A 24617-nucleotide genomic window follows, 5' to 3' on the forward strand; every position below is an offset into this window, starting at 1 on the left:
GTGCCAAGATTGAACAAATTTTGTGAAAAGAAAACAAGAGTTTTATTTAGTTAAAAACATTTCTTATAAAAGTTGGGTAACAGTTTGATTGTAAGGCCCATTTTAACAATAATGATTTTCTTTCAATACGCTGTAGTTTCTATTTCTCTTTTTATGACTTATAAACTTGTTATACTTGTGCTTTAATATTCTACGTCTATGTTATAGTTTGCATTATGAGTCTCTTCGGCTCCAGCGGTGGATTTGGCACCAATACTGGTGTCTTTGGCACCACCACAGGGACAACTAATCCCATGAAAGATTTTGAAGTTGTATCTCCTCCAGATGATTCTATTAGTAGTTTAGCTTTTAGTCCTGCATCTTTGCAACAGAATTTTCTCATTGGTGGTAGCTGGGATAACCAAGTAAGTAGAAAATCCATGTCTTTGTTTTTGGTACTCTTTATTGTTTATGGTTATCTTTCGGTAGTGAATCTTGGATTTTAGTCAGAGGGAAACTGAGATCATATAAAATTATGCATTGCAATCTGTATATATGGATATATATTTATAGGATATTTATGAGAGTACATGTGTGATGTCAAACAGTGTCTAAAAGAAAAATCACTGTGGCTATGTTTAAATATTTTAAACTTATCAAGTTAAAGAAGTAGGCTTTTGATAGTTTAAGAAACTAGTAATGAAATAACTTGGTATAGAGGCCTTGCTTGTCAGCAAGTCCAATGCTTGTGTTACCTGGTGCATTATAGTCGGAGTTTTGTTACTAATCATAGTTAGAACTAGAACTATGTTTAGTGATTTATCTTTAAACAGTAAGTTGGTTGCATATTTGAAGATTTGTCTTGCTTATTACCCATATTATCCGGATTCTCTGGATTGCATTAGATCTTAAATAATCTAGATACGAGAGGTTGTATTGTGTTTCTCTGCATTTTGTAAATATTTGTTAAAAAAAAAAAGATTTTTAAATCGCAGATTTTAGGGATGGATAACCTGCTGCTCACGGGCCAAATGTGGCCTCCCGTTAGGCTATGTGAAGCTTGTAATGTTTTTTAAAACATTTTTCAATTTTTTTTCTTTTCTTTTTTTTTTTTTGAAAAAGAAAGAAGCTTCTCCAGGTGAGACCTTAACTTGCACACACCAGATCAAAATGCTCCAAAATTAGTTTGAGAAAGCAGTTCATGACTTTGAAGTTTAATTTTTTTTTCAGTTACTATCCCGTGGTTATATGACCCTTTTTAACTTCTGGCGACTTTTTTCAGGAAGTAGTAAGCTGTATGCGAACCCAAAATCAAATGTTGAAACATTGCCATTCAATTACAGGATGAAAAATCATTAAAATAATAATAAAGCTGGAAGTGTGTCTGGATCTCTGTGACGCGCACAGCGCCTAGACCGTTTGGCCGATTTTCATAAAATTTGGCCCAAAGTTAGTTTGTAACATGGGGGTGTGCACCTCGAAGCGATTTTTCGAAAATTCAATTCTGTTCTTTTTCTATTTTAATTTTAAGAACATTTTACCAAGCAAATTATCACAACATGTAAATTATAAAATTATCATAACATGAAACCGTAACATGGGCGAGCCATTATTTAACATAGCCAATTGGCGAGAAATTCATCATCCATTATTTGTAAATATACAGGCGAACCAAATGACCTTTTAATATTTTACTACGGGCAAAGCCATACGGGTACTACTAGTGCAGTATAAAACTTAAAAAACGAAAAATGCTCACACATCTTTCAGGGCTACATGGGTTTACCACATTTATGTGTGAAAAAGAAATAAAAAGCACAAGATTATATTAAACATTGCTTGTTGCCCTTAGTTAAAAGTTTTTTATTCATTACTTCCAATTTTTGTGTTGGTAAAAATTAGTTTGCAATCCAGAAACAAGTCTGCATTAATTTTGTAAAATTTGTGCTACATTAATATTCTTTACATCTGTGTGAAAGTTATGAGTGTAAAATCGTGGAAATTGTCGGATGTTTTAAATAAGATAATTATTGTTTTAATTTAGGTAAGGTGCTGGGAAGTACAAAGTACTGGTCAAACAATACCCAAAGCCCAGCAAACTCACCAGGGATCAATATTAGATGTAGCTTGGAGTGATGTGAGTACCTTACCCTCTCATTTCCTCTTAATATCAAGCAGTTTTTTTTTTGTTTCATTAATGCTGTTTGCTTATATTTATTATTTGTATATTTGGCATTATGTATACTTTATTTGTCTGTAATTGATTCATGTTCCCGTGATTTGTACACTTTTGGATTTTTGGAAATCTTAAAAATTGATTGAAATTAAGTCTCATTTTCAAGTTCCTGAAAATCTTGAAAAATACTAAAACATATCTTTATCCTTGAGTTTTGTGCCTTTTTTCATGGAGTTCCTCAAATTATTTTAGATCAGTGGTGGTCTGATCCTTACTGTCCACTATTGAAGAATAATTTGAAAGTTTTTATAGTGTGGTGTGAACAATTTTGTCTAATTCTGAAATTTTTATATGATCTAGAACTGAATCGGCACTCTATTTATTTTTTTATAGTAAAAGGGGTCATGCTTCCAAATAGTCTAAATTAATCCTTGAAAAAGTTCATTTTATCCTTAAAAAGTCCTTGAATACTCTTAGAATTTTTTTGAAAATATTTATTTATAAACGATGGTTTCAGCAGAATAATTAAGTTTGTAATGTATTTTGTAAGAATGTTATTCTTCTTGAGCATTTTCTGCTTTCAGCCATAAATGAAGAGCTTGTTTCCAACAGTTCTTAAGTCAAAATTTTCAAAAATTAACTTTTCAATGCAAAAGATGCTAGAGCTTCCCCCAGAATTAAAAAAGGGCATGATGCTGTTTTTTTTTAAAAAGGGTACTTTTTTTGAGTTTTTTTGAAACTAAAAGGCATGTTATCACCTCAAAGCATTAGGGGATGTAGTAGTAGGATATATAGTTATTCCTGCCTTCAAATGTCTTACTGTCGTAACAATAAAAACTTTGAAATATTCATGAATTACTTGTTAGAACAATTGAATAGTTTATAATAATTAAAGAAAAAAAAAGATAACTAATTCTTTCAGCTGTTACTAACTGTGACTTAAAAAACTTTTAAATCCAAAAGTAATAGTTGCTCTTAGAGTAACTACCACCATAAGAAAAAAAAAAAAAACCCCGCCAGTTTGAAAGCACTTGGTATTTATTTTCAATAGTTAAATCAATTGTTTTCAATTGAAATGTCAAAAATCATCTACATTTGGCTTTAACATGCTGAATTCTTTGTATTTTTTGCATATTTTTCTGTTTCTTTGGCGCCACGTGTCACGCGAAATATTAGCATTCTGCTGTAAATCTTTAGCAATCTTTTAGCATCTGCTTTCGGTTTTCAATATTTCTTATTATTTTTTCAGTAGTACACATTATAAAGTATATTGAGCAAAAATGCAAACATATTTTCTGGACAAAACAATGTTTGGTGTGCGTATAAACGTATTAGCCACGAATTATGTGCAAAAACAACTGTTTCAGCAAATAATTGATTTAGATTGTTATAGACTGAAATAAAATTAAAAAAAAAAAAAAAATTAGCGGTGTAGGGGGATAAAATTGACGTAGATTTCAGGTCGGTAAATTTGTGATGCTCCACTATACCTGCTTAATCTTAATTCAAAATGTAAAGGCACTATTAAAAAATTTAATTTGAATGAAAGATTATAAAATGCAGGGTGGTTAATTTAAGTTATTAAAGCGATAACGAAGAAGGATGACAGCCTTTTACAGAGAGATTTTACCGTAACTTAATCTTTTGTTTGTAAGTAACTATATTGCCACTATTTGTTTATCCATATAATTTAGTGTTAATATCATCCATGCATTAGGAAATATTATCTTTTCCATAAATTCAATTATAAATCTTACATAACAAAAATTGCATTTTTTTTCAAGAATGTAAAAATTGACTTACTGCCATTTGGAAATAAGCTTTTCAACTGTCCAATACTTTTTGAATCCATTTAAACAGTTTTGTATTCATTATTTGCAATTGATGGTCAGTCTTGCATAATATAGACGGACATGCAAACAAGGTTCGCAGAAAGTTTTTGGCTCTGTAGAAATTTTTTGCAAACTGCAAGCCTTAATTAAAAAAAAAAAAAAAAAAAAAAAATTTAAAGAGATTTAAAAAAAAAAAAAAAAACTCAGTTTATTTCTGTTGAAACTTTTCTCCAAAAGCTTTTTAAAGCACATGTGTGAAAAAAAAATAATGGTTTTGGCAGTTTTCTTCTGTTGATGAAAAATAAGCACAAACATATGTTATTGTAAAAAAAATTAAATGATTTAAAGCATTTTTTTTGGCCTCTTTTATATTTGAATATAAATTTAATTCTTTTTTCAAGGGTGAGTTAGGCAAAATAATTATTTGCAGAAAAGTTTCTAGTTAGGATTTGTGTTTGCAAAAAGCTTTTCATTTTATCTAAGTCTATTGATGGTGACAGGCTCCAATTTGCTTTGAGTTTGTTAAGATAAGAACTGCTTCACGATGATAATTACGTATATAATGTTTCCTTCGTTATATTTGTTATTACGAAAATATAGATCATTAAGTTGTTCAATAGGAATAACTGCACTTTTTAATAAAAGAAATATATCCAACTGTGTCCTATTTTAGTTTGAAATATCTTAATCCTTATTAAAAAGTTGTTAAAATAATGGTAAAAATGTTTTTTTTAAAATTTAGAACTTGACTTTTGAGTGGTTTTTTAAGTAAATAGTTCAATTAATGCGGAGTGTTAGCTACAGTCACTAAATTTTATTTGCATTTGGATTCTATATTGAATGAAATGAATCATCAAGTGATTGAAACTAATCATCTAAAATATATCTTGCAGCTTAATTCTTCCGATGCATAAAGTTAAAATTGAAAATTTTGCTTACTTCTGTTTTTAAATGGTACTGACAAAGTACAAATTTAAATAAGTGTTGTTTTATCATAAAAATATGAGATCAACTTTGTTAATGCTACTTGGTTATTAGTTATAATCAACATTTTAAGGTAAGTAATAGTTTCAGCAATAATTTTTGAATAAAAATTTACTCTGGAAATGATTGTTTTCCGTTTGAAATTAAAAAAATATAATTATAGGAAGTAGTATTTTATTTTAGCCTAAACAGAATTTGTTTGTAAAATAAAGAGTTTCTTTTTCTTTTTTCTAATTTCAGGATGGCTCTAAAGTTTTTTCAGCATCGTGTGATAAAACGGTGAAGATGTGGGATTTAAATAGTAACCAAGCCATTCCAGTTGCACAGGTAACAAAGAAGCAGATTTCCGTTGATTTGCCAAGTTCTCTTAGCGTTATGAAGCCTTTCCTTAAACTTAATTGTGTAAAATTGGGCTATTTGTGGTTATTATCATTTTTATTGTGCATATTTAAATTGTGTTTTGGACAGACTATTTGAATGTTTTTGTTCGAAATATAAAAGCGATTTTCAGTAACTACATTATTGTGACTGTGTGACTATATTATTGTGATTGTGTAAGAGACTGTGCTACATTATTTAATTTTCCAAGAAAATCTTTGAAAACTAATTATTTCTAAATATTTTGCTTACTGTAAAAGATAAATGGACAATGTTATAAAAACTCATAAAATACAATTTTATTTTGATAATTTTATGAACACAATATACTATTCTTTAATCCAGAGTAGCACGAATAATGTTCCTAGTGTGCTGTATTGCAAGTTGTGTTTCTTAAGATGTAACACAAGTAGCAAATTATTCCAGATAGTTGTAAAAGGTTTTTGAAAACAATATTTTGTCCTAACATGTTACTTCTAATAATACATGTATTTATTTTCATAAAAATATTTCTAATAGTTAATATTAGTACAAAACATTTCTGTTCACTTTTCAAGACCAATATTTTACTGTGCAGATTTAACTGTCTCTTTTTAAAGATTTATATCTAGGTTCTGAGTTAGTAATTTTTTGCCTGGAATGTTTATGATTTTCTAAGCAATTTATTAGTTAGTGAACATGATTTTTATTTATTTTATTGATCATAAATAAATTAGTTTGAGCAGAGAATGTTGACAAGGTTTTTATAAGGGTGTAATTTTTATATGTTTCGATGCAACTTCACCTGCCCCCCATTTTTTGTTGAATTCTGCATCTTTCATATGCTACTTTTTCACCTTGAACTCTGCAACATATTATTGTGTTTGTAGTTTTGTAATTTTGCTGAAGTTCAAAAAGTTCAGTTATTTCTGTAAATGATATACAGTAGACCCTCTTTTTATGCGAGGGGTTACGTTCCATGGAAATGCCGCGTAATACGAAAAACTCCATAAATTGAGTATTAAACCTTACTAGTGTTAAAATAGGGATTTGGTTCCGTAGATAACAAAATACTTCATTCTAGTAATGATTAATCGCATAATAAGTTTAATGTGTACTTATATCGACTTTTATGCACAATATGCTCAAAGAAAACATAAATTAATTTCGTGTTCTGTTTATAAAGAGGAGCTGGCTATTATAGTCTTTTGGCAGTCATTACAAATTTTTCTCTGTCATTCTTTGCAGAGCATTAACGTATCCATGAACACTTGCGTCATTTCCATGATAGAATCTTCCTTCTCTAACAAATCAGAAAACTCTTTTCAATTGTCTAGGAATGGCTCAAAACGTTCAATGTGAACGTTTTTGGTTGTGCCTCACCGACATCGGTATCCTCGTTGGTTTTGGCCTCCTTGCTCACTCCTAAAAGCTCTTCTTCCAGTGAATTCTGAACTGTGTGAGTTTAATAGCTTGACTTCTGGGAAGAGCTCAGGAACCAATCGCATAAAATGTCTCCAGTGGCCCAAGTTCGACGATTAGCACGCTAAAATGCAGTTGATTGTGCGTAATCTGCAATCTTTAGAAGATTGGATTTTGAAAGAGGGGAACATGTTATCTGTTTCCATTGCCGCATCGGCGTAAAACCGAAACTCATCCCTGTAAAATAAAATAAAGGTGTCGGCTCTTAAACCGCATATAATCAAAACCACGTAAAGTAAACCTGCGTAAAAACGAGGGTCTAGTGTAGTACATCGCTTAAAAACACACATGCGTTTTTATTTTCTTGGAACTACATGAACTTGTCGTGTCCTAAGTGCTCTGTTAAATAAATTTTTATCATCTTGTCTTCTTAGGCCCCCCTAACTTTAACTTGAAACAGTAACTTGAGATAAGTAACTTGAAATAAATGTCCAAAAACTGAAAATGTGGTTGAGAAAAATTTATTAGTATCTACTAAGACACATCCACTATCCACATCGGTAAATGTCATTTGAATATTTTAGAGTTAACTATGCCAATGTTTTTTAAAGATTATTATTATTATTTTTAGCATGATGCCCCTGTGAAAACAGTGCATTGGATAAAAGCTCCGAATTATTCCTGCGTCATGACAGGAAGTTGGGACAAGACATTAAAAGTAACAGCAATTTGTATCATTCTTCAATTTGCATTATAATTCAAAAGGAAAAAAAAAACAGTATTTTATTTATTTGTTAGTGGTATTTATGTACTTTGTTCTTATGCTTTATGTTTCCTCATAGAAAATTCAAGAACATTAAGCTTTTAGGATCAGTCATGTTTTTTAATTTAATGAATTTAATTTTTGGCATTACATTTTTTTATAATGCAACATTTTTGATACTCCCCTCCCCCACCCCTGTGCTGTATTTAGCCACTGCAGTATTCTGCATAAAATGTCAGTTAAGTCATTTATGTAATTACTTGCTTCAAAGAGGGGAGAAAAACTTAACATTATGTTGTATAAGCATTTAATCATGTTTTAAATAAAGCAATTAACTCATTGTTTTAATACTCTTTAATATTTTAAATTATTCTTTGACTGAATTCCAACCTTCAGTTTGAAATTAAATATTTAAAAAAAAGGAACTAGATGAACTATTTAAATAAACATTCAAATAGTTTTAATCAGGGCCATATACAAGGGGGGGTACTTAGGGTTCAACCCTCCCCTTCCCGAAAAGTTTGTTTTGACATTTCAATGTTCGTTTATGTTTAAAAATTTCTAAAAAATTTTGTTCTAAAACTCAAATGTCTTTCATATGTATATTGAATGCATAAAACGCTTTCATAATAGATAACCTGACAACTTTAACATTAGCAAAAATAGCGCAAAGCTCGGCATGAGAGTTTTTAAACCCTCCCTGAAATTATTTTCTGGTTACGGCCCTGGTTTTAATGATTTGAAATCGAAAAATTAAAGGGGAGACAAAACTTTTTATTAATCTATGTTTGTGAAAGGAAAGATACATACTTAAAATGCATGCTTTTTTTGGCAGAATCAAGTAAAATAATCCATTTGTTTTGGGAAATCTAACATTATTAGATAAAGACAATTTTTGAAATCACATACTTGTATTATTACTACCCCCCCCCCTGCCATTTCACATGGGCTCTGCTAATTACTCGACACAAAGCTTATGGAACAGGAATAAAAACACTAATAAATTCTGTGATAGATAAAAACTTAATTATCCACAATAATTTATTCATGAAATAATGTCTGAGTGTATTGGTGTATTGAATAGAAAACAATCTTATATTTTATTTAAAAAAGACTGATTTTTCAAGGCTTGCTTTACATTGCACCTCAAACTTCTGTTAGCAGTAAGCAGAGTTCGTTGATTTAAATCAACTTGATTTAAATCAAGTGCTTTATAAAAAATCATTGATTTGAATGAAGTGGTTTTATTAACAAGATCATTAATTATATAAAATCAGTTCATTTTATTTTTATAAACTAATTTTGCATTTTTAAAATGTGTTGCTCTAAATGTAACTACACTGCATTATGCTATCTTAACTTCAACATCCAAAACCACATAGGTCCCTCTTTCTGTGTGTGACACAGTTTTTCGCTCTTGCGATATTGCTTAATTTATTCCAAAATTACAGTTCAATTCAGTACAGAACCAAATAAAAATTAGTAGTTTTTGTTATACACCCTCACTAATATAGTTAAGAAAAGTAATTGCTGAACATATTCTTTTACACTAAAACGTACATGATATGGAAACCTTATTTTAAAGCAAAGTATAAAACAAAATCATTTCTGATCCAAGTATTATATCGCATTTATAAATCTTAAAAATGCATTGAATTGTTGGGAGAACTTGTTTTTGTTTTAAAAGTAAGCTGAATGGATTCATCTAATGTATGAAATATATTATGGTTATAAGTGTAACATAATTAATAACTAAAAATTTGTGAAGATTAAAAAAAAATCTGATTTAAATAAAAGAAATCTGACTTTTTTGATTTTTTTAAAAAAATCATTTTTATTTCATTTAAAAAAAATCTTTTTTTGATTTAAAAAAATAAATAAATAAATTAAAATCACAAACCCTGGCAGTAAGTGAACTTTTTTTTATAAAAAGTATGTGATGCAAATTTCATCTGTTTTCTGTGAATGTTTCTTAGTGCTCTAAATTTCATTGACAGTTGTGAATATAATCTGATTTCATTCCCTTGTTGCATTGATTTAACCAACATGCATTTTTGAAATGTAATTCTAAATATTTTGTCTTATCGTAAATTTGCTAAAAACACCTTTTCCTCTAACTTCAATGTTTTTCTATTGTTGAGTTACGATCATATTTAGTTTTATGTTTTAATTATTAAAATTGCACGTAATAACAAATAGAATCACTTCTTGCGCTTGACAAAATGTAAATAATTTTATTATATAATTCTGCTTAAAATGTATTCAAAACTGTGCATCTAGTTTTAAATTAAAATGCTAACATGATCATTGCATTCACAAACATATCCCAAATATTTAACTAACATAGAAACTGTTGTTTTCAGTTTTGGGACACCAGGACTCCCAATCCTATGCTAGTCATAAATTTACCTGAGCGGTGTTACTGTGCTGATGTGGTAAGTGAAATCCAGGCCACTTATGTAATCTCAAATGAGATACTGTTGAACCTCCATATATCAACTTCCACATTTCGAAATTTTCTATATATCAAAGTCCGAGCAAATTTCCACTTCCATAACATGCAAAAATTGTTTCCATATATCGAAAAAATCTCTATAAATACACGAAACTCACGAGGAATGTGGAGTTGAGTGGTGTGTAGGTAGGATGTTGTTCCGTTCTGGAGTTCTTCAATTCACTCAAGGTTATTTCAAACCTTAGTTCTAACCAGTAACACTGTAAAATCAGTTTCATGCTATCACTATTGTCTGTTGATAATCATTCAGGGTTGACCGGATTGGACTCAATGGGTTTTTTTGAAAAAACCCATTTGGGTTTTTTTTTTTTTTTGAAAAAACCCATTATTTAGCCCACTTTTGGGTTTTTTAAAATTTTTTGAAAAGTTTTTAAAAAATTAATTAATTTAAATACTTTTACAATTTAAACTTCTTTTTTATTTGTGCTTCACCGCAGACAACGGACATAAAAAAAATAAATTTTGAACTTTAATAGTATTTCTTGACTCTTAACGGCACTAAAAAAAACACTTCAAAGATTTTAAATAAATATATTTAACTTTTTTCTTTAACTGGTCAATAAATAACTCAAATTATCTTGACTAAGTCCTGTAACGTCTGATTTTCTCAGTATTTGTAGATTGTACAGAGGAAGCTACTCTAGTTAAAAGGCTTTCATGTGAATTATTTTCTGCAAACCAACGCGTCACTAATCTCAAATAAACAAGGTATATTTTTTAGAAATTAACAGGTTTTACAAGCGGTCAGACATAAAACAGAATTGAATGTACAGTATTTTCATTATCTTACGAAAAAGTTTAATATTTGTTACTCTGTACACAGAAATACAAAAACAGGCAACATAAAATTCAAAGAAATGTCTTGATTAAGCTGGAATTCAGTAAAAAAGCATTTAAACTACCTGAGGTTCTACAGTAGTTTTGCATAACAAAAGGAAATACAATGAAGTAAAATGCAAAAAAAAAAAAGTATTAATTAAAAACGAACAATAGGTTTTATTACTCGAGAAGTAACTTTGCCTTAACTGTTGGTAATCATAAAAGCTAAAAAATCTGAAGCTTCACCATTCTTGGGTTTCATTGTCTTTTATACTTTTCTTCAGAAAACGCTGAATTTTAACTATTCCAGCTTTTTTTTACCCCAAGACAGTTTTTGCCCTTTGTTTTTATACTTTTGCTACAATATGCTACAAGTACCCCCACATTTTCCCTTAAAATACACAAAAAAACCCCACCTTTCTTTTAAAAAACCCAGCTTTAGTTGTGTTTTTTTGGGATTTATTTAAAAAAAATCCTGGGTCCATGGGCTTTTAAAAAAAAAACCCTGGTTTTTGCTAACCCTGTTATCACTCCTAGTCATTAGCTTCAGTAAAAATCATTCAAGTTAAGTTAGATTGATTTTTTATTTTTCTCGAATGATTTTTACTTTCTTCTATCTCTAATATATAGAAGAAAGTATTGGATTCGTGCAAATTTTCGAATTTCGAATTTTGACGGATTCGAACGTTTTGAGGTGTGCTGAGTCCATTTCGACCATTTTTGGAAAATGTCTCTCTGTCTGTGTGTGTGTGTGTATGTATGTATGTGTGTCACGTCTGTGTGTGACCAGTTTTTTGTGGCCGCTCTACAGCAAAAACTACCGCATGAAATCGAACGAAATTTGGTACACATATGTGCCCGTATGTGAACTTGTGCCCATTGGTTTTTGGCGCGAATTCCTTCAAGGGGGTGGAGCAATGGGACGTTTTTTGAGTTACGCGTGCTTGCTATTCCTCAGGAAGTAACTGGCGGAATCAAACAAAATTTGGTCCATATGTTGCCCCTAACAGGAGCAGGTGCTGATTCAATTTTGGTGTCAGTAGCTCAAACGGGGGTTGAGCTATAGAACGTTTTTTGTCGTCAATTGTGACTGCTGTATCTCAAGAAATAATGAACGGAATGAAAGAAAAATTTATCGGCAAGTAGCCCTTAGTGGGTATAAGAGCTGATTTTATTTTGGTGTCAACAGCTAAAAAGGGGGTAGCGCAATCGCCCGTTCTTTTTTTCCATTGTGAGTGCCCTATCTCAAGAAGTAATGCTACGTTCTGGTTGAAATTTGGAATAAATGTGAATCCATACGTAAACAGGCTTTGGTTCAATTTTGACGCCAATCGCTCCAAGAGGTGTTGATTTTTTTTTTTTTTTTTGCGAATAAAAATAGCTTTATTAATTCAACAATAAGAAAGATAAATCGTAATAGATTGTCGTCTGCGTATTTCTCGTGATTTTAATTGTTTGGAAATGATCGGAAATATTATCTCAATGATTTAAAATTTTTAACTGTTGCCATCTTATGTTTGTTAACAAATAAAATATTTGTAATTAATTCAAGCAAGGCTTTTAAAATAACTTTCAATTTTCGCTCTTTGCTTTGCTTTTGCAATAATTCAGACATTGGGATGGTCGTCAAGTTTTTGCAAGTGTAATTTTGTTTTTGTTGGGAGTATTGCTTCCTCGTCAAGCATGGGGAGGGATCAGAAAAAGGAAAAATATAGAAGAAAGTTTCGTGATGGCCACAACATACTAGTTTATTTTGAAACGAAAATCCCTAATGTTTGGTAAATATAGTATTTCCGTAAGCAGAGTTCCTGCTATTATGAAAAATCGAAAAGCTGTAGTAAAAGCACTGAAACTTACAGAAAACTCACTCAAAAACATGAAATGGCATTACAGTCTGTGAAAATTAGTTTAAATTTAGTTGTTTTATTAGATTTTTATGGTAAACTAAGATCGTTTCTCTGCATTGAAAATTCTATAGATGGAATCCCCCCCCCCCCCCCCCGCAGTTTGCTACTTCGATGTATGGAGGTTCGACTGTATATTGATTCCTTGAATATGCTTTGAAAAATTTTATCCCAAGTTCATAGACAGTTGTCTGTAGGCAGTTTATCTGCTAGTTGTGGGATATGAGTAAATTACAGATAAAAACTTTTGTCAGTCAGACTTTAGGTAGCATAGAGTGATCCATTTGCAGGGGTGTCCCTCGTATAACACGGTTTATTGGTTCTGTGTAGTATCGAAACCGTGTTGTACGAGACTTTTTTAAAAACAATAACTTTTTAATACTAATTATGTATGTGCATGAGAAAAATCGGGTTATAAGATGTATCTTGTTATATCGAAACCGTGTTATATGAGACTTGGAAATAATGTAAATCAATGGATGTGTACCATGGTGTATCGAAATCTAATTTCATAAAAACAAATGAAAATATTATAGATATTAGCAAAAATTAACAGAATGTATGAAATAAAAATGAAATTCCATCTTTTATAAATATAACATTCGTGTTTATCAAAACCATGAAGCATTAAATTAAAGTCTCGTACCGTGTAATATCGAAATTGTGTTGTAGAAATACTGTGTTATACAAGGGATGCCTGTACTTTTAATATCTTATTAAATATCCACTCGTGGAAAAGCATATTTCCGGAACATGTCTACATTGAGAAACATATTTCTTTTCACCTCGAAACACATGTGTGTAAAAAATTACCGATTTTATGCTTTATATGATACAGTTTTGAATTTTCTGCTGGCGGGCATATTCTTGAAAAACGCTTTTTCCAAATATACGGAAGATTTACCGAAAAAAATGCAGAAGATTTTAAGTAACATTTTTAATAGTAATAAAATCAATTGTTTAACTAATAAAAATTGAATTAAAGGATACTATTTATATTTACTTCTATGAAATCACTATAAAAAAGCAGTTTTCTAAACTAATGAGTCTTTAATAATTATAATGCACAATTTTTTTCTCGTTTACTCAAAATAAGTTTTCCTGTTATGCATCGAAATAAATTTCTCATAAATAATTCACTAACAATTTGTTAGATTATTTCTTTTGAAAAACAAAGAGTTGATTTGTGAAGATCTCGCCACCTTATGGATAATGCATAGAAGTGTACTGTGATTATATTACTGTTTGTGGCACGAAAAGATTAGCTTTGATATAAGATTTAGTGGATATGCACATTAATTATAACATTAGAAATTTTACCTAAACTTCTTATAAAGTATTTTCAGTAAGTTACCAAGCCTGCTATAGGGTCGGTAACTTACTGAAAATACCATGCCTTGCCTTCAATCTTCCAGTTGAACCGAACCTCTGCATTGGTCACTCGTTTGGTCAGTGCCAATTCTATATTAGCTAGCAGTTTGTTTGGCACTTTTGGCTCCCTTAAGAGTTTTTCCACCTCCAGCTCAGTCACTTCCTATTCCGGGCTGATGAGTGCTAATAAGCACGAAACTGCAGTCCTCGGATGGAATGACTGAGCTGGCAGTGTATTTTATTTTATGTTCTTATAAAGTATTTTATTCCTCTCTATTTCTGTAGCTTTTCTGTAGTTACCTGCAGAAACGTGATACAACATGCTCTATTAATATTTTATTTTGACTATTTTTATTAAATTTTTAGGTGTACCCAATGGCAGTTGTTGGAACAGCTGGAAGAGGTATTATTGTTTATCAACTAGAAGGCCAGCCTCAAGAATTCAAGAAAATTGAATCACCTCTCAAGTATCAGGTTAGATTTTTTTTTTTTTAATATTATGTTGCTGATAGTTTTCATTTTGGAATTAATCCATTAAGTATTAGTTCTACTAGCTGCGTCGCCCGGCTTTGCATGGTCTACCTCGAAAATAAAAGTTATGTCAAGTGACCCGTGTTCCACAACCAGGCTTGAACAAAAAAAAAACAGTAACATTTTGCAGCAGTTTGCATAAAAATATCCAAAAAGCAAACATTTTAAATCCCCCAATTGCAAGAAAAGTCACTGAAACAAAATATAGATCTTTATTTGTTCAAATTCGAGAAAACAAAATGGCAACAGATCTTTCTTCTCAATGATTTTCTTCACACTACAAATTTTAATAAATGCCTTGTTACGTTACAGAAAGTTGAGTTGAAGCACTTAATAAATTGAATGGAGGAAAGCCTTCGAAAAATAGGGATTTTCTTTTGAAATCTAAGAGTCGTAATTAATAGTTTTTAATTGATATCTCCGCTAATTATTATCGGAGGATTATGTTAAATAGCCAAACATGAAGACGGGAAGATGACGAATCCATCGATACCTGGTTCGATGGTCAGTTCACTGTCGTTCGGGAGAAGAAATTTGGACATAGATACATAGATACAGAGGTACATACATAGATACATATGTTCAGTTTTTAATTATGGAAGGTAATATAGACATTTCTATTCGATCAAGTAAGAGAAAATAATTTTTGAGATAAATGGGCATAGTATTTGATATTAACAGAAGAATTAAAAGTAACAGTTCTGTTTAAAGAGGGCCATTTCTCCTTTCATTCGATCAACCAATTCTGAATTATTCTGAGAAATTATTTTTGAACAGCCCAAACTCCTTAAGGTCAACTTAATATCAAGACATACGTACAACTAAGTTGAATGCTTCTGAAATGGGATGTAGTTAACAATTTCACAATCTGATTCTTTGATTATATAAAAAGACAAGGCTATTATAGTTTTTATACTTTGAAACACTATTTTGTCGCAATAACGAATAAACACCTTTGTGCTGAAGATTCAAAAAATCAGTAGTCCAACGTCATAAAGCACAAAAATTGCAAAATATTGCAGACACGTGTTTTGGTGTTACAAGGAACACCTTTTTCAGGTTTTCTCGGATGACTTTTCATCCAGAAGCTCACATTTCTTTGCATTGAAAAAGGTGTTCCTTCTAACACCGAAACACGTGTCTGCAATATTTTGCAATTTTTGTGCTTTATGACGTTGGATTACTGATTTTTTGAACTATTATGTCATTCGAATCTTCTCTTATTCTGTGAAAAGGTAGATCTTCTTTCATTCTCCAACGAGTAATATTTGTTGTAACATTTAAAAATACTATACAGATATTTCTCTTTTTTTTTGACCATTATTGGAAAAGTTTTACCTTATTTTGGGTTAAGCAAGGGGATTAGTTGGAGTAATAGAAAGAAATATTCAGTAAAATCGAAAATAAGTTCAGATTATTAAGGAAATGTCTGGGAAATTAGAAAAAATTCTGAAAGTTTTGGAAGCATTGGGAAAATTGGTGAAGACAAAAAAAGAAAAAAAGAAGGAAAACTGCTTGTTGGAAGAAATAGAGCAGTAGCATTTGCAAAAGGGTTGGGGGGGGGGAGGGTGATCAACCCCTAAGGTACAAGTTTATCTCAAAAATGTGTACAAAATCTAATGTGCATTATCCAGGGTTCTATTGCAAGCAAGTGTTGCCAATAAGCGAATGATGCCTTATGATTCGTTGCCTATCCGAGAATAATTAAAATTTGGCTTGTTGGGTGACAAATGTATTTTATAAGGTTATATGATAGGATCACCTGGACTTTTTTTAAATATATTTCTTTACATCTACTTGGCTAAGAAATTTTGAGAGTTATAAATTGCTATTTTTTGCTCAAGCTCAGTGAAAAAATAATTCCTATACTCAGCTTCATATTTCATCAAATTTTCAACATTTTTATTCCAACTGTTATATCATATTATATGCTATCAAGTTTTCTGAATGTTTTGGTAAGGTTTGAGGGCGTGTTGTGAGTAAAAAAAATAAATAAAATAAAATTTGTATTTTTGAAAGAAATGCTTATCGTTCACAAATATAAGGATACTTTTCTTAAAGTTCATAAAATAATCGTATGTTATAACTAAGCTTATTTCTGCAATTTATAGCTTATTCACATTTTGTTATGATGAAGGATAATCAAAACCCCCTTTTTTTTGTTTCCTCAACTTATTGCAGTTCCCCTAATTGCATGGATGATTTAACTTTCATTGGAAAATGACAGCTGGAGCATGTCTTATATGACCAAAGCTACAGAACAATTGGTTTCTTATTTCTCAAGAAATCATTAAAAATTCGAACTTTTGAAAGTGTCCTTATACTTTTGGTAATATAGTGTCTGTGCCACACTGAGGTAATATCATTCAGGTAGAAGTTTTACTAATATCCGTTTTCAAAAGTTGGTTAGTGTGATGGTAAACAGTTATTAAATATTCATGTAACAAGGTCATGAACATTTTTATTAGTGCATGAAAAAATCTTAAAAAAGTCATGGAAATTTTTCTAGCAAATATAAGTATGGACCCTGATTAGCATTTAAAAATTGTTTACAATTTTTATTACATCAATGGAAAAATGTTATGCACAGAGATGAATTGAGGAGATCAAGGGGGGGGGGGTCATTTGCACCACACAAGGAGAACCTCTAGTGGGTAGCAAAATTACCAATATATTCACTTTGTTAAATTTTATTGCTATTCAAAATTAAATTACTAAATCATACCAAAGATCACCTGAAATTGGGGTTATAAGATCTCATTTTCACCCCCCCCCCCCTCCCCTCCAAAAAATCACCAGCACTGGTATTATATTTGCATTAGCTAAAATTTTCTACTTTGTTTACTTTGGACGGGAAGAGGGGAGGAATGAGAAGTATTAATAAATGTTTGGGATAATTGAATCCTATTTGAGAACATCTTGTGTGTGCCACTGAATTAGAATATTAAATCCAAAGTTATAAACTTCATTTGTTATTCTTTCCTTCTTAATTTAAGTATAAAACTTTAGCGTTTTTCCTCTCAGAATTCTAGATAACTACAGTGCATTTCCTTTTTGCATTATTTAAGTTCGATCCTTACAATGCTAAAAAGTCGATAAAATAAGTGCTTAAATTGTCACAGAAAGCCTGGAAACGTCTAGTAAATTTATTCTCAAAAAGTGTAGGGATCCTGTTAAAATAAAAAATTTCATTGTAACCACAATATTTGCAAGTTCCTTGAGTCACCTTATGACTGGAAGCTATTGCAGCAGTTCAGTTTATTAATGGTGTAGTTTCTAAAAATTTAAAAGTATTTTTCTGAAAGAGCATGTTTATAAACGTAGGATCTGACAATTTTTTAAATAATTTGCTTAAGTTTAATATTGAAAAAAGAAATACTTAAATCAGTGCACTTTCATTGTTTACGCTTCTGTCGATGACATCACAAATGATGAAATGCCATTCAGTGTGGCCATTCACAGAGCAAAATATTTAATTCACATCTTTACTCACATGTATTGGCAACAATAGCAAGCGTAGAGCGCAATTTTAATTCGCTCTTGATTATCATAAGGTAGAAATGCAGTAGAAAGATGCGCCAAAGAGCATCATTTGTGATGTCATCAAGACAACGCCTTGTTTGGAAAATCGGACATTATAAAAAAATAATTAAAAAATAGCTGTTAGGAAAATGAAAGTATTTTCTGTGCCAATGTTATTATTTTTGCTTATTTTATCAATTTCAGTGACTGAAAGTAGTACTTTTGACTGAAAGAAACAACCCCAATGCAATAAAATGCTTCATTTGTAACGTTTAACTATGATATTATGCATTTGATATCTGCATGCTTAATTTTCATTTTTTCCTACAGCATCGCACAGTCTCGATATTTTTGGATAAAAAAGCTTCTCCGTGTGGATTTGCTTTAGGAAGTGTAGAAGGCAGAGTTGCCATTCAATATGTCAATCCTCAAAACCCAAAAGACAACTTTACTTTTAAATGCCATCGATCCAACGGCACTTCAAACGGCTATCAAGACATTTATGCGGTATGCTGGTTGTTTATTTTTCTTAGCTTTATGAAAGTTATTGCGAATGTATAGATGCTTTAGATGTATTCATTGGTTTGTTTAAATGTTTAGTTTATAATGTTACATATTAAGTTCAATTTATAATGTTTTTGCACAATCCACAATGGCTCAAATTTGGTCGGACATAATTAGGAGGTCCTGGGTTGTAATCCAAGTGTTGCAGTCGCTACTTTGAGAAATGAGGAGGTTTGGTGGTGAAAAGGAAAGAAGAAATAATGTTCCTCAAATTTCCTCACACTTTAGAAAAATGTTCTAAAATATTGCTACAAATTCTGTAAATAGTAATTATTGTAGTAACGTAACCTGTAAATAGTCTCCCGTAATGAATATACAACCCCCTATACATTCGGCTAAGGTATACGAACCCCCTACTTCTTTTTTTGTTCATTGATAAAATTTGATAACGGTCTACTATTTTCCAGAAGCGTTTGGAATCTTGTGGAATATTTGAGAGTTCTCTTTCGGTGTTTATAAAAGCGTCCCGCGTGTTAAAAAGTCGGTTTCGATTGAGAATTTGTACTGAGAGCGTATTAGCTCTGTTTATTGCGTGGCATTTCGCTGTGTTGTTTTTCGTATTTGGAAGTAAATACGTGAGTAACCGTTGAGTTTACGGTGTGGTGTGATATTTGCTTAATTGCTGATGATTAATTTAGCAGTTGTTGACGATCTTCCCTGTACATAGTGTAAATAAATTTCCTGTATTTTTTTAATCAAGAACTGTGTCGTCCTTTCAAGAAAGTTGGAAGTCGCACCGGATCCGTTACTATATATAATCATCCTAACAGACAAAATTCAGTTAATGAAAGCAATAAACAATTACTTTAAGTATATTATTCGGTCGAACTTCAGAACTCATACAGGCTTGAAACAAATTACTGCTAAAGCAAACTATATTTTTGTTTCCTGGCCTATTTTATTTGAACACACGTAACACTTCTTTTCTCATATATGACAAGCTACGACGAATTAATTTTAAAGGTCCCTTTGAGTTTGTTTTAATGAGTTTCGACTGTAGCAAAATTGTGTTTTAGTAGTTTAAACAAGCCAATTGGACACACTTTTCTAAGCAACCACCTCTTTTTTGCAGAATGGCGGTACAGGGCAGTGGCGTGCGGATCAATATTTTTTAGGGGACCAGTTGGTTACGGTAAATTACGATACACAAAAGTAGATTTATAGATATACTGGTGGTACCCCGCACGGCTTCGCCCGTAATAGAAAAATTAAAAGGTCTTTTGGTTCGCCTGTATTTACAAATAATGTATTGTGAATTTTCACGTCAATTGGCTTGTACTCATGTTACGGTTCCACGTTATGATAATTTCGTATCTCGCCAATTGGCTTGTGCCCATGTTACGGTTCCACGTTATGATAATTTCGTAATTTATGATAGTTTTTTTTTCTTAAAATTGGAATAGAAAAAGAACCACATCGAATTTTCGAAAAATCGCTTCGAGGTGCACATCCCCATGCTACATACTAACTTTGTGCCAAATTTCATGAAAATCGGCCGAACGGTTCAGGTGCTATGCGCGTCACAGACATCCTACAGACATCCTACAGATATCCTACAGACATCCAGACATCCTCCGGACAGAGAGACTTTCTGCTTTATTATTAGTAAAGATTATCTTCCCTATTATTATGAACTTCAGTGTTATGCTTCAAAGTTGATAAGCGACATTGCTCACTAAGATGAAAATATATTCGAGTTTTACCGAACGTTTTCAACTGAGTAATGGCTTGGTAGTGTCCTTGGGTTTTCTCGTGACGAATCGTTGCCTTGTAAAAATTGCTCATATCTGAAAATCCATTGGCATTCCAGGCGCCTTTTTCCTTTTCAAAAAAAAAAAAAAAACGCAGGGCCTTAAAATGCCGATTGTAATTTTTTAGCTTCGGAGATATTGCTAGGTCTGGAGTAGGCCTGCTCTGTGAAATTATTTGAGCTTTCTCTTGGAAAGTCAAAGCTCCGAACGAACGGTTTGCGAGAACGTCCAGCAGACAGCAATTCTCTTCCGAACTTCGGGGCAGTCTGTACTGTTGCGCATTCTCCTCAACTACGTCCAGTTGGGGACTTGTTTTTTCGACCGAGTCCCCTTCCATTACAAAAGAAAACCACAATGGACGCAGGAAAATAACTTTGACTAGTGAATTTGTTGTTTCCTGAAGCTCACATAGAAACCTGTACACTAGGTACGGAAACAAAAATTTGTCCGTTGGTTTAAAAAATGCGTGAAATAATCAAATAAGCTTCCGAGCGAACGCCAAGGATCTAACAAAAGCTATATGAGAACTGGGGTTCTGGGGAACAGGTTCTTAAGAGCTAGTCCCTCGGACAAGTCCATTTAAGACGTCGCACACAGGGGAGAAAGGGAGGAAGGAGCAGTAAAAGTAGCGCTTTCTAATAAACTTGTTTTTCTGCTCACGTTTTTTCTTAATAAATTATTCTGCAAGGTAATTTTTTTTGAAGGAGCAAATATTTAAGGGACCAGCCTAGTCCCTCTGGTCCATGGGCGGCACGCCACTGGTACAAGGTTCGCCGATATATATAGGTAGATATATATATCATGATATATATCACAATATATATCTGATATTTATTTTGAAAATATCATGATATTTTGATACTTTCGATATTTATGTTTTCAACTACCTTATTTTAGTATAAAAATTAAATTAATCATAGTAATATTGTTCATTTATTTTATTAAAAATAACCAAAAAGTTAGATACTATAGTTTTATGGTGTATTAATACGTCATTAATATAACAAAGTAATATGATATATACTTTTTTTTAATCTTCTTTACTAATAATATAGCAGAAAGTCTCTCTGTCCGGAGGATGTCTGGATGTCTGTGACTTCATAGCGCCTGAACCGTTCGGCCGATTTTCATGAAATTTGGCACAAAGTTAGTATGTAGCATGGGGGTGTGCACCTCAAAGGGATTTTTCGAAAATTCGATGTGGTTCTTTTTTTATTCCAATTTTAAGAAAAAAAAACTATCATAAATTACGAAATTATCATAACGTGGAACCGTTACATGGGCACAAGCCAATTGGCGAGATACGAAATTATCATAACGTGGAACTGTTAACCTCGGTCCAAGCCAATTGGCGAGAAAATTCACCATACATCATTTGTAAATATGCAAGCGAACCAAAAGACCTTTAATTTTTCTATTACGGCCGAAGCCGTGCGGGTGCCACTAGTATATTCATAAAATTATTAGTAATGTAACAATTTTAATTCATATTAAAAGTGTTTAATTAAATATAAAACGTTGGTCAGAGAAAAAGAAAATGTCTTATGAATCTACTCTGACTAGTGCATATTTTTTTTCTGAATCGTACAACTGTGTGAAACTAGCTAATAGAGGGAAAATGAGTAAAACAGCTAATGTTAACTCCATTAAAATTGATAAAAATGTTAAATGAAATATTAGGTATAAATAACGAAAGAAACCTTAATTTTAAGTCTACATATTGTAATTATAAGAAAATAGAGTAAGTCTCCATAATGTAATAATAATGTAAGAAATGAAAGAGTGATTTGAAGATGCATTTACTATTTTGAAGACTTTAGTTTGCGTTGATTGAAAATATCAAAATATCCGATATATATCAAAATATCAGATATTTTTTATATTTTCAAAAATATCATGATATTTTCGAACCCTGATGGTGGATGGTTGCTTGTGAGATGTTCAACTGTATTTATGTATAGCATTTTTTGTTCTTTAAGATTTTCTTAGTGACAATCAGATCCTGATGTGTTTGCAAGGTGTTTCTGACCTCAGTAATGCGAAAAAAAAATATATTTTAAGAAACCGCTGTATGTGTTTTAGGTCAATGACATAGCATTCCACCCCGTCCATGGTACACTGGCCACTGTCGGCTCTGACGGCAGATTCAGCTTCTGGGACAAAGATGCGAGGACTAAACTGAAGACGTCGGAGCAAATGGAGCAATCCATCACTAAATGTTGTTTCAATGCACGTGGGGAAATATTTGCTTATGCTGTTAGTTATGACTGGTCCAAGGTATTATTATTATTTTTTTACTGTATTAAGTATAGAGGCCCGTCCCGACATTGTTCGGGTCAGGGCCGGATTTAGGGGGGAGGGCTCTACTGCCCCGGGGCCTCCACAACAAAGGGGCCCCCACAATAAAATTTTTACAAAATATCCTAACTTTCACGGGTCAAAAATATCGGATATATACATATGTATCAAAATATTCGGATATGTATCAAAGTATCGGATGTTTTCGAAAATAGGATGATCTCTTTTCGAACCGTGATTAGGGGCCTCCACAACAAAGGGGCCCCCACAATAAAATTTTTACAAAATATCCTAACTTTCACGGGTCAGAAATATCGGATATATACATATGTATCAAAATATTCGGATATATATCAAAGTATCGGATGTTTTCGAAAATAGGATGATCTCTTTTCAAACCCTGATTAGGGGCCTCCACAACAAAGGGGCCCCCACAATAAAATTTTTACAAAATATCCTAACTTTCACGGGTCGAAAATATCGGATATATACATATGTATCAAAATATTCAAATATATATCAAAGTATCGGATGTTTTCGAAAATAGGATGATCTCTTTTCGAACCCTGATTAGGGGCCTGCACTCCTTTGTTGCCCCGGGGCCTCCACAACAAAGGGGCCCCCACAATAAAATTTTTACAAAATATCCTAATTTTCACGGGTCAAAAATATCGGATATATACATATGTATCAAAATATTCGGATATGTATCAAAGTATCGGATGTTTTCGAAAATAGGATGATCTCTTTTCGAACTCTGGTTAGGGGCCTCCACTCCTTCGTTGCCCCGGGGCCTCCACAACAAAGGGGCCCCCACAATAAAATTTTTACAAAATATCCTAATTTTCACGGGTCAAAAATATCGGATATATACATATGTATCAAAATATTCGGATATATATCAAAGTATCGGATGTTTTCGAAAATATGATGATCTCTTTTCGAGCCCTGATTAGAGGCCTCTACTCCTTCGTTGCCCCGGGGCCTCCACACTTCCAAAATCTGGCCCTGGTTCGGGTTAAAACATTACTTATCTTATATAAATTCTTTACAGGTACTTTTTAATTTAAAATGTAATGGTAAACAACATTTTTTCTTCCTTTTTTATGAAATTTTGAAACAAACTGATTTACTTCATTTCCTGATCAAGAGAAACCAACATATGAATACAATCAATGCCACCGAATACAATCTTCCCGTACGTAACGTTGTAGTGCGTATACAGTGCCCGCCACTAATAAAATCACTAAATTATAAAATCAGCCGCTTTATAGAATCAAATCTGGAAGAACAGAATCATTTCTATATCAAAACATGTTAGGTTTATCCTTTAATAAAATCATCCTCGCCGTTTTATAAAATCAAACTTTTGGAGAGCACATGTTAATTCTTCTCTGAATAGAACCAGGTTTTTATTTTTTCTTTCAAAGGATTTTGAAACATTGCAGTACCAATAAAATAACAAATTCCACATAAACAAAAACGAAAAAAAAAAGGTGAAGGGTGTACTTTTTTTTTTTTGGGGGGGGGGGGTGTTGAATGAAAAAAAAAGAAGAAGAATGAAGCTGTCTCCAGAGAATTGTTTCAGAGCCGTATGTTTAGTTGCTGCTGCCTGTTTCCACTTCGCAGAACTGTTTCGACATGCAGCCCTGCTCACTCACCACTGAGTCAATCAGTTCGTGCTCATTCGGCTATCTACAGGGGTTAACAGTTCATTTTTACAATTGAGTTAAAATTGTTAGCTAGCAAGTCGTGACGACTTGAGTGTGAAAGATTAATTCGAAATTTTGAATTAGTATGACAAGCTCCCTAAATGTAGTTAGTGTGAT

At 32.0% G+C, this 24617-nt stretch overlaps 1 protein-coding gene across 1 annotated transcript in view; it reads left to right on the plus strand.

Annotated features, from left to right (window-relative positions):
- The first annotated feature begins 3 nt into the window (after window positions 1–3).
- The window catches only part of LOC129227357 (mRNA export factor-like), a 38363-nt gene continuing 13749 nt past the window's right edge, over window positions 4–24617 (plus strand). The window contains exons 1-9 of the mRNA XM_054861907.1: window positions 4–90; window positions 208–404; window positions 2024–2116; window positions 5212–5298; window positions 7382–7468; window positions 9877–9948; window positions 14489–14596; window positions 18506–18682; window positions 22573–22767. Of these exons, the coding sequence (XP_054717882.1) occupies window positions 216–404; window positions 2024–2116; window positions 5212–5298; window positions 7382–7468; window positions 9877–9948; window positions 14489–14596; window positions 18506–18682; window positions 22573–22767 (1008 nt within the window). The 5' untranslated portion in view covers window positions 4–90; window positions 208–215. The remainder of the gene's footprint in view (window positions 91–207; window positions 405–2023; window positions 2117–5211; window positions 5299–7381; window positions 7469–9876; window positions 9949–14488; window positions 14597–18505; window positions 18683–22572; window positions 22768–24617) is intronic.

The sequence above is a fragment of the Uloborus diversus genome, chromosome 1, assembly GCF_026930045.1.
Source record: "Uloborus diversus isolate 005 chromosome 1, Udiv.v.3.1, whole genome shotgun sequence".
In the NCBI taxonomy this organism is placed as follows: Eukaryota; Metazoa; Arthropoda; class Arachnida; order Araneae; family Uloboridae; genus Uloborus; species Uloborus diversus.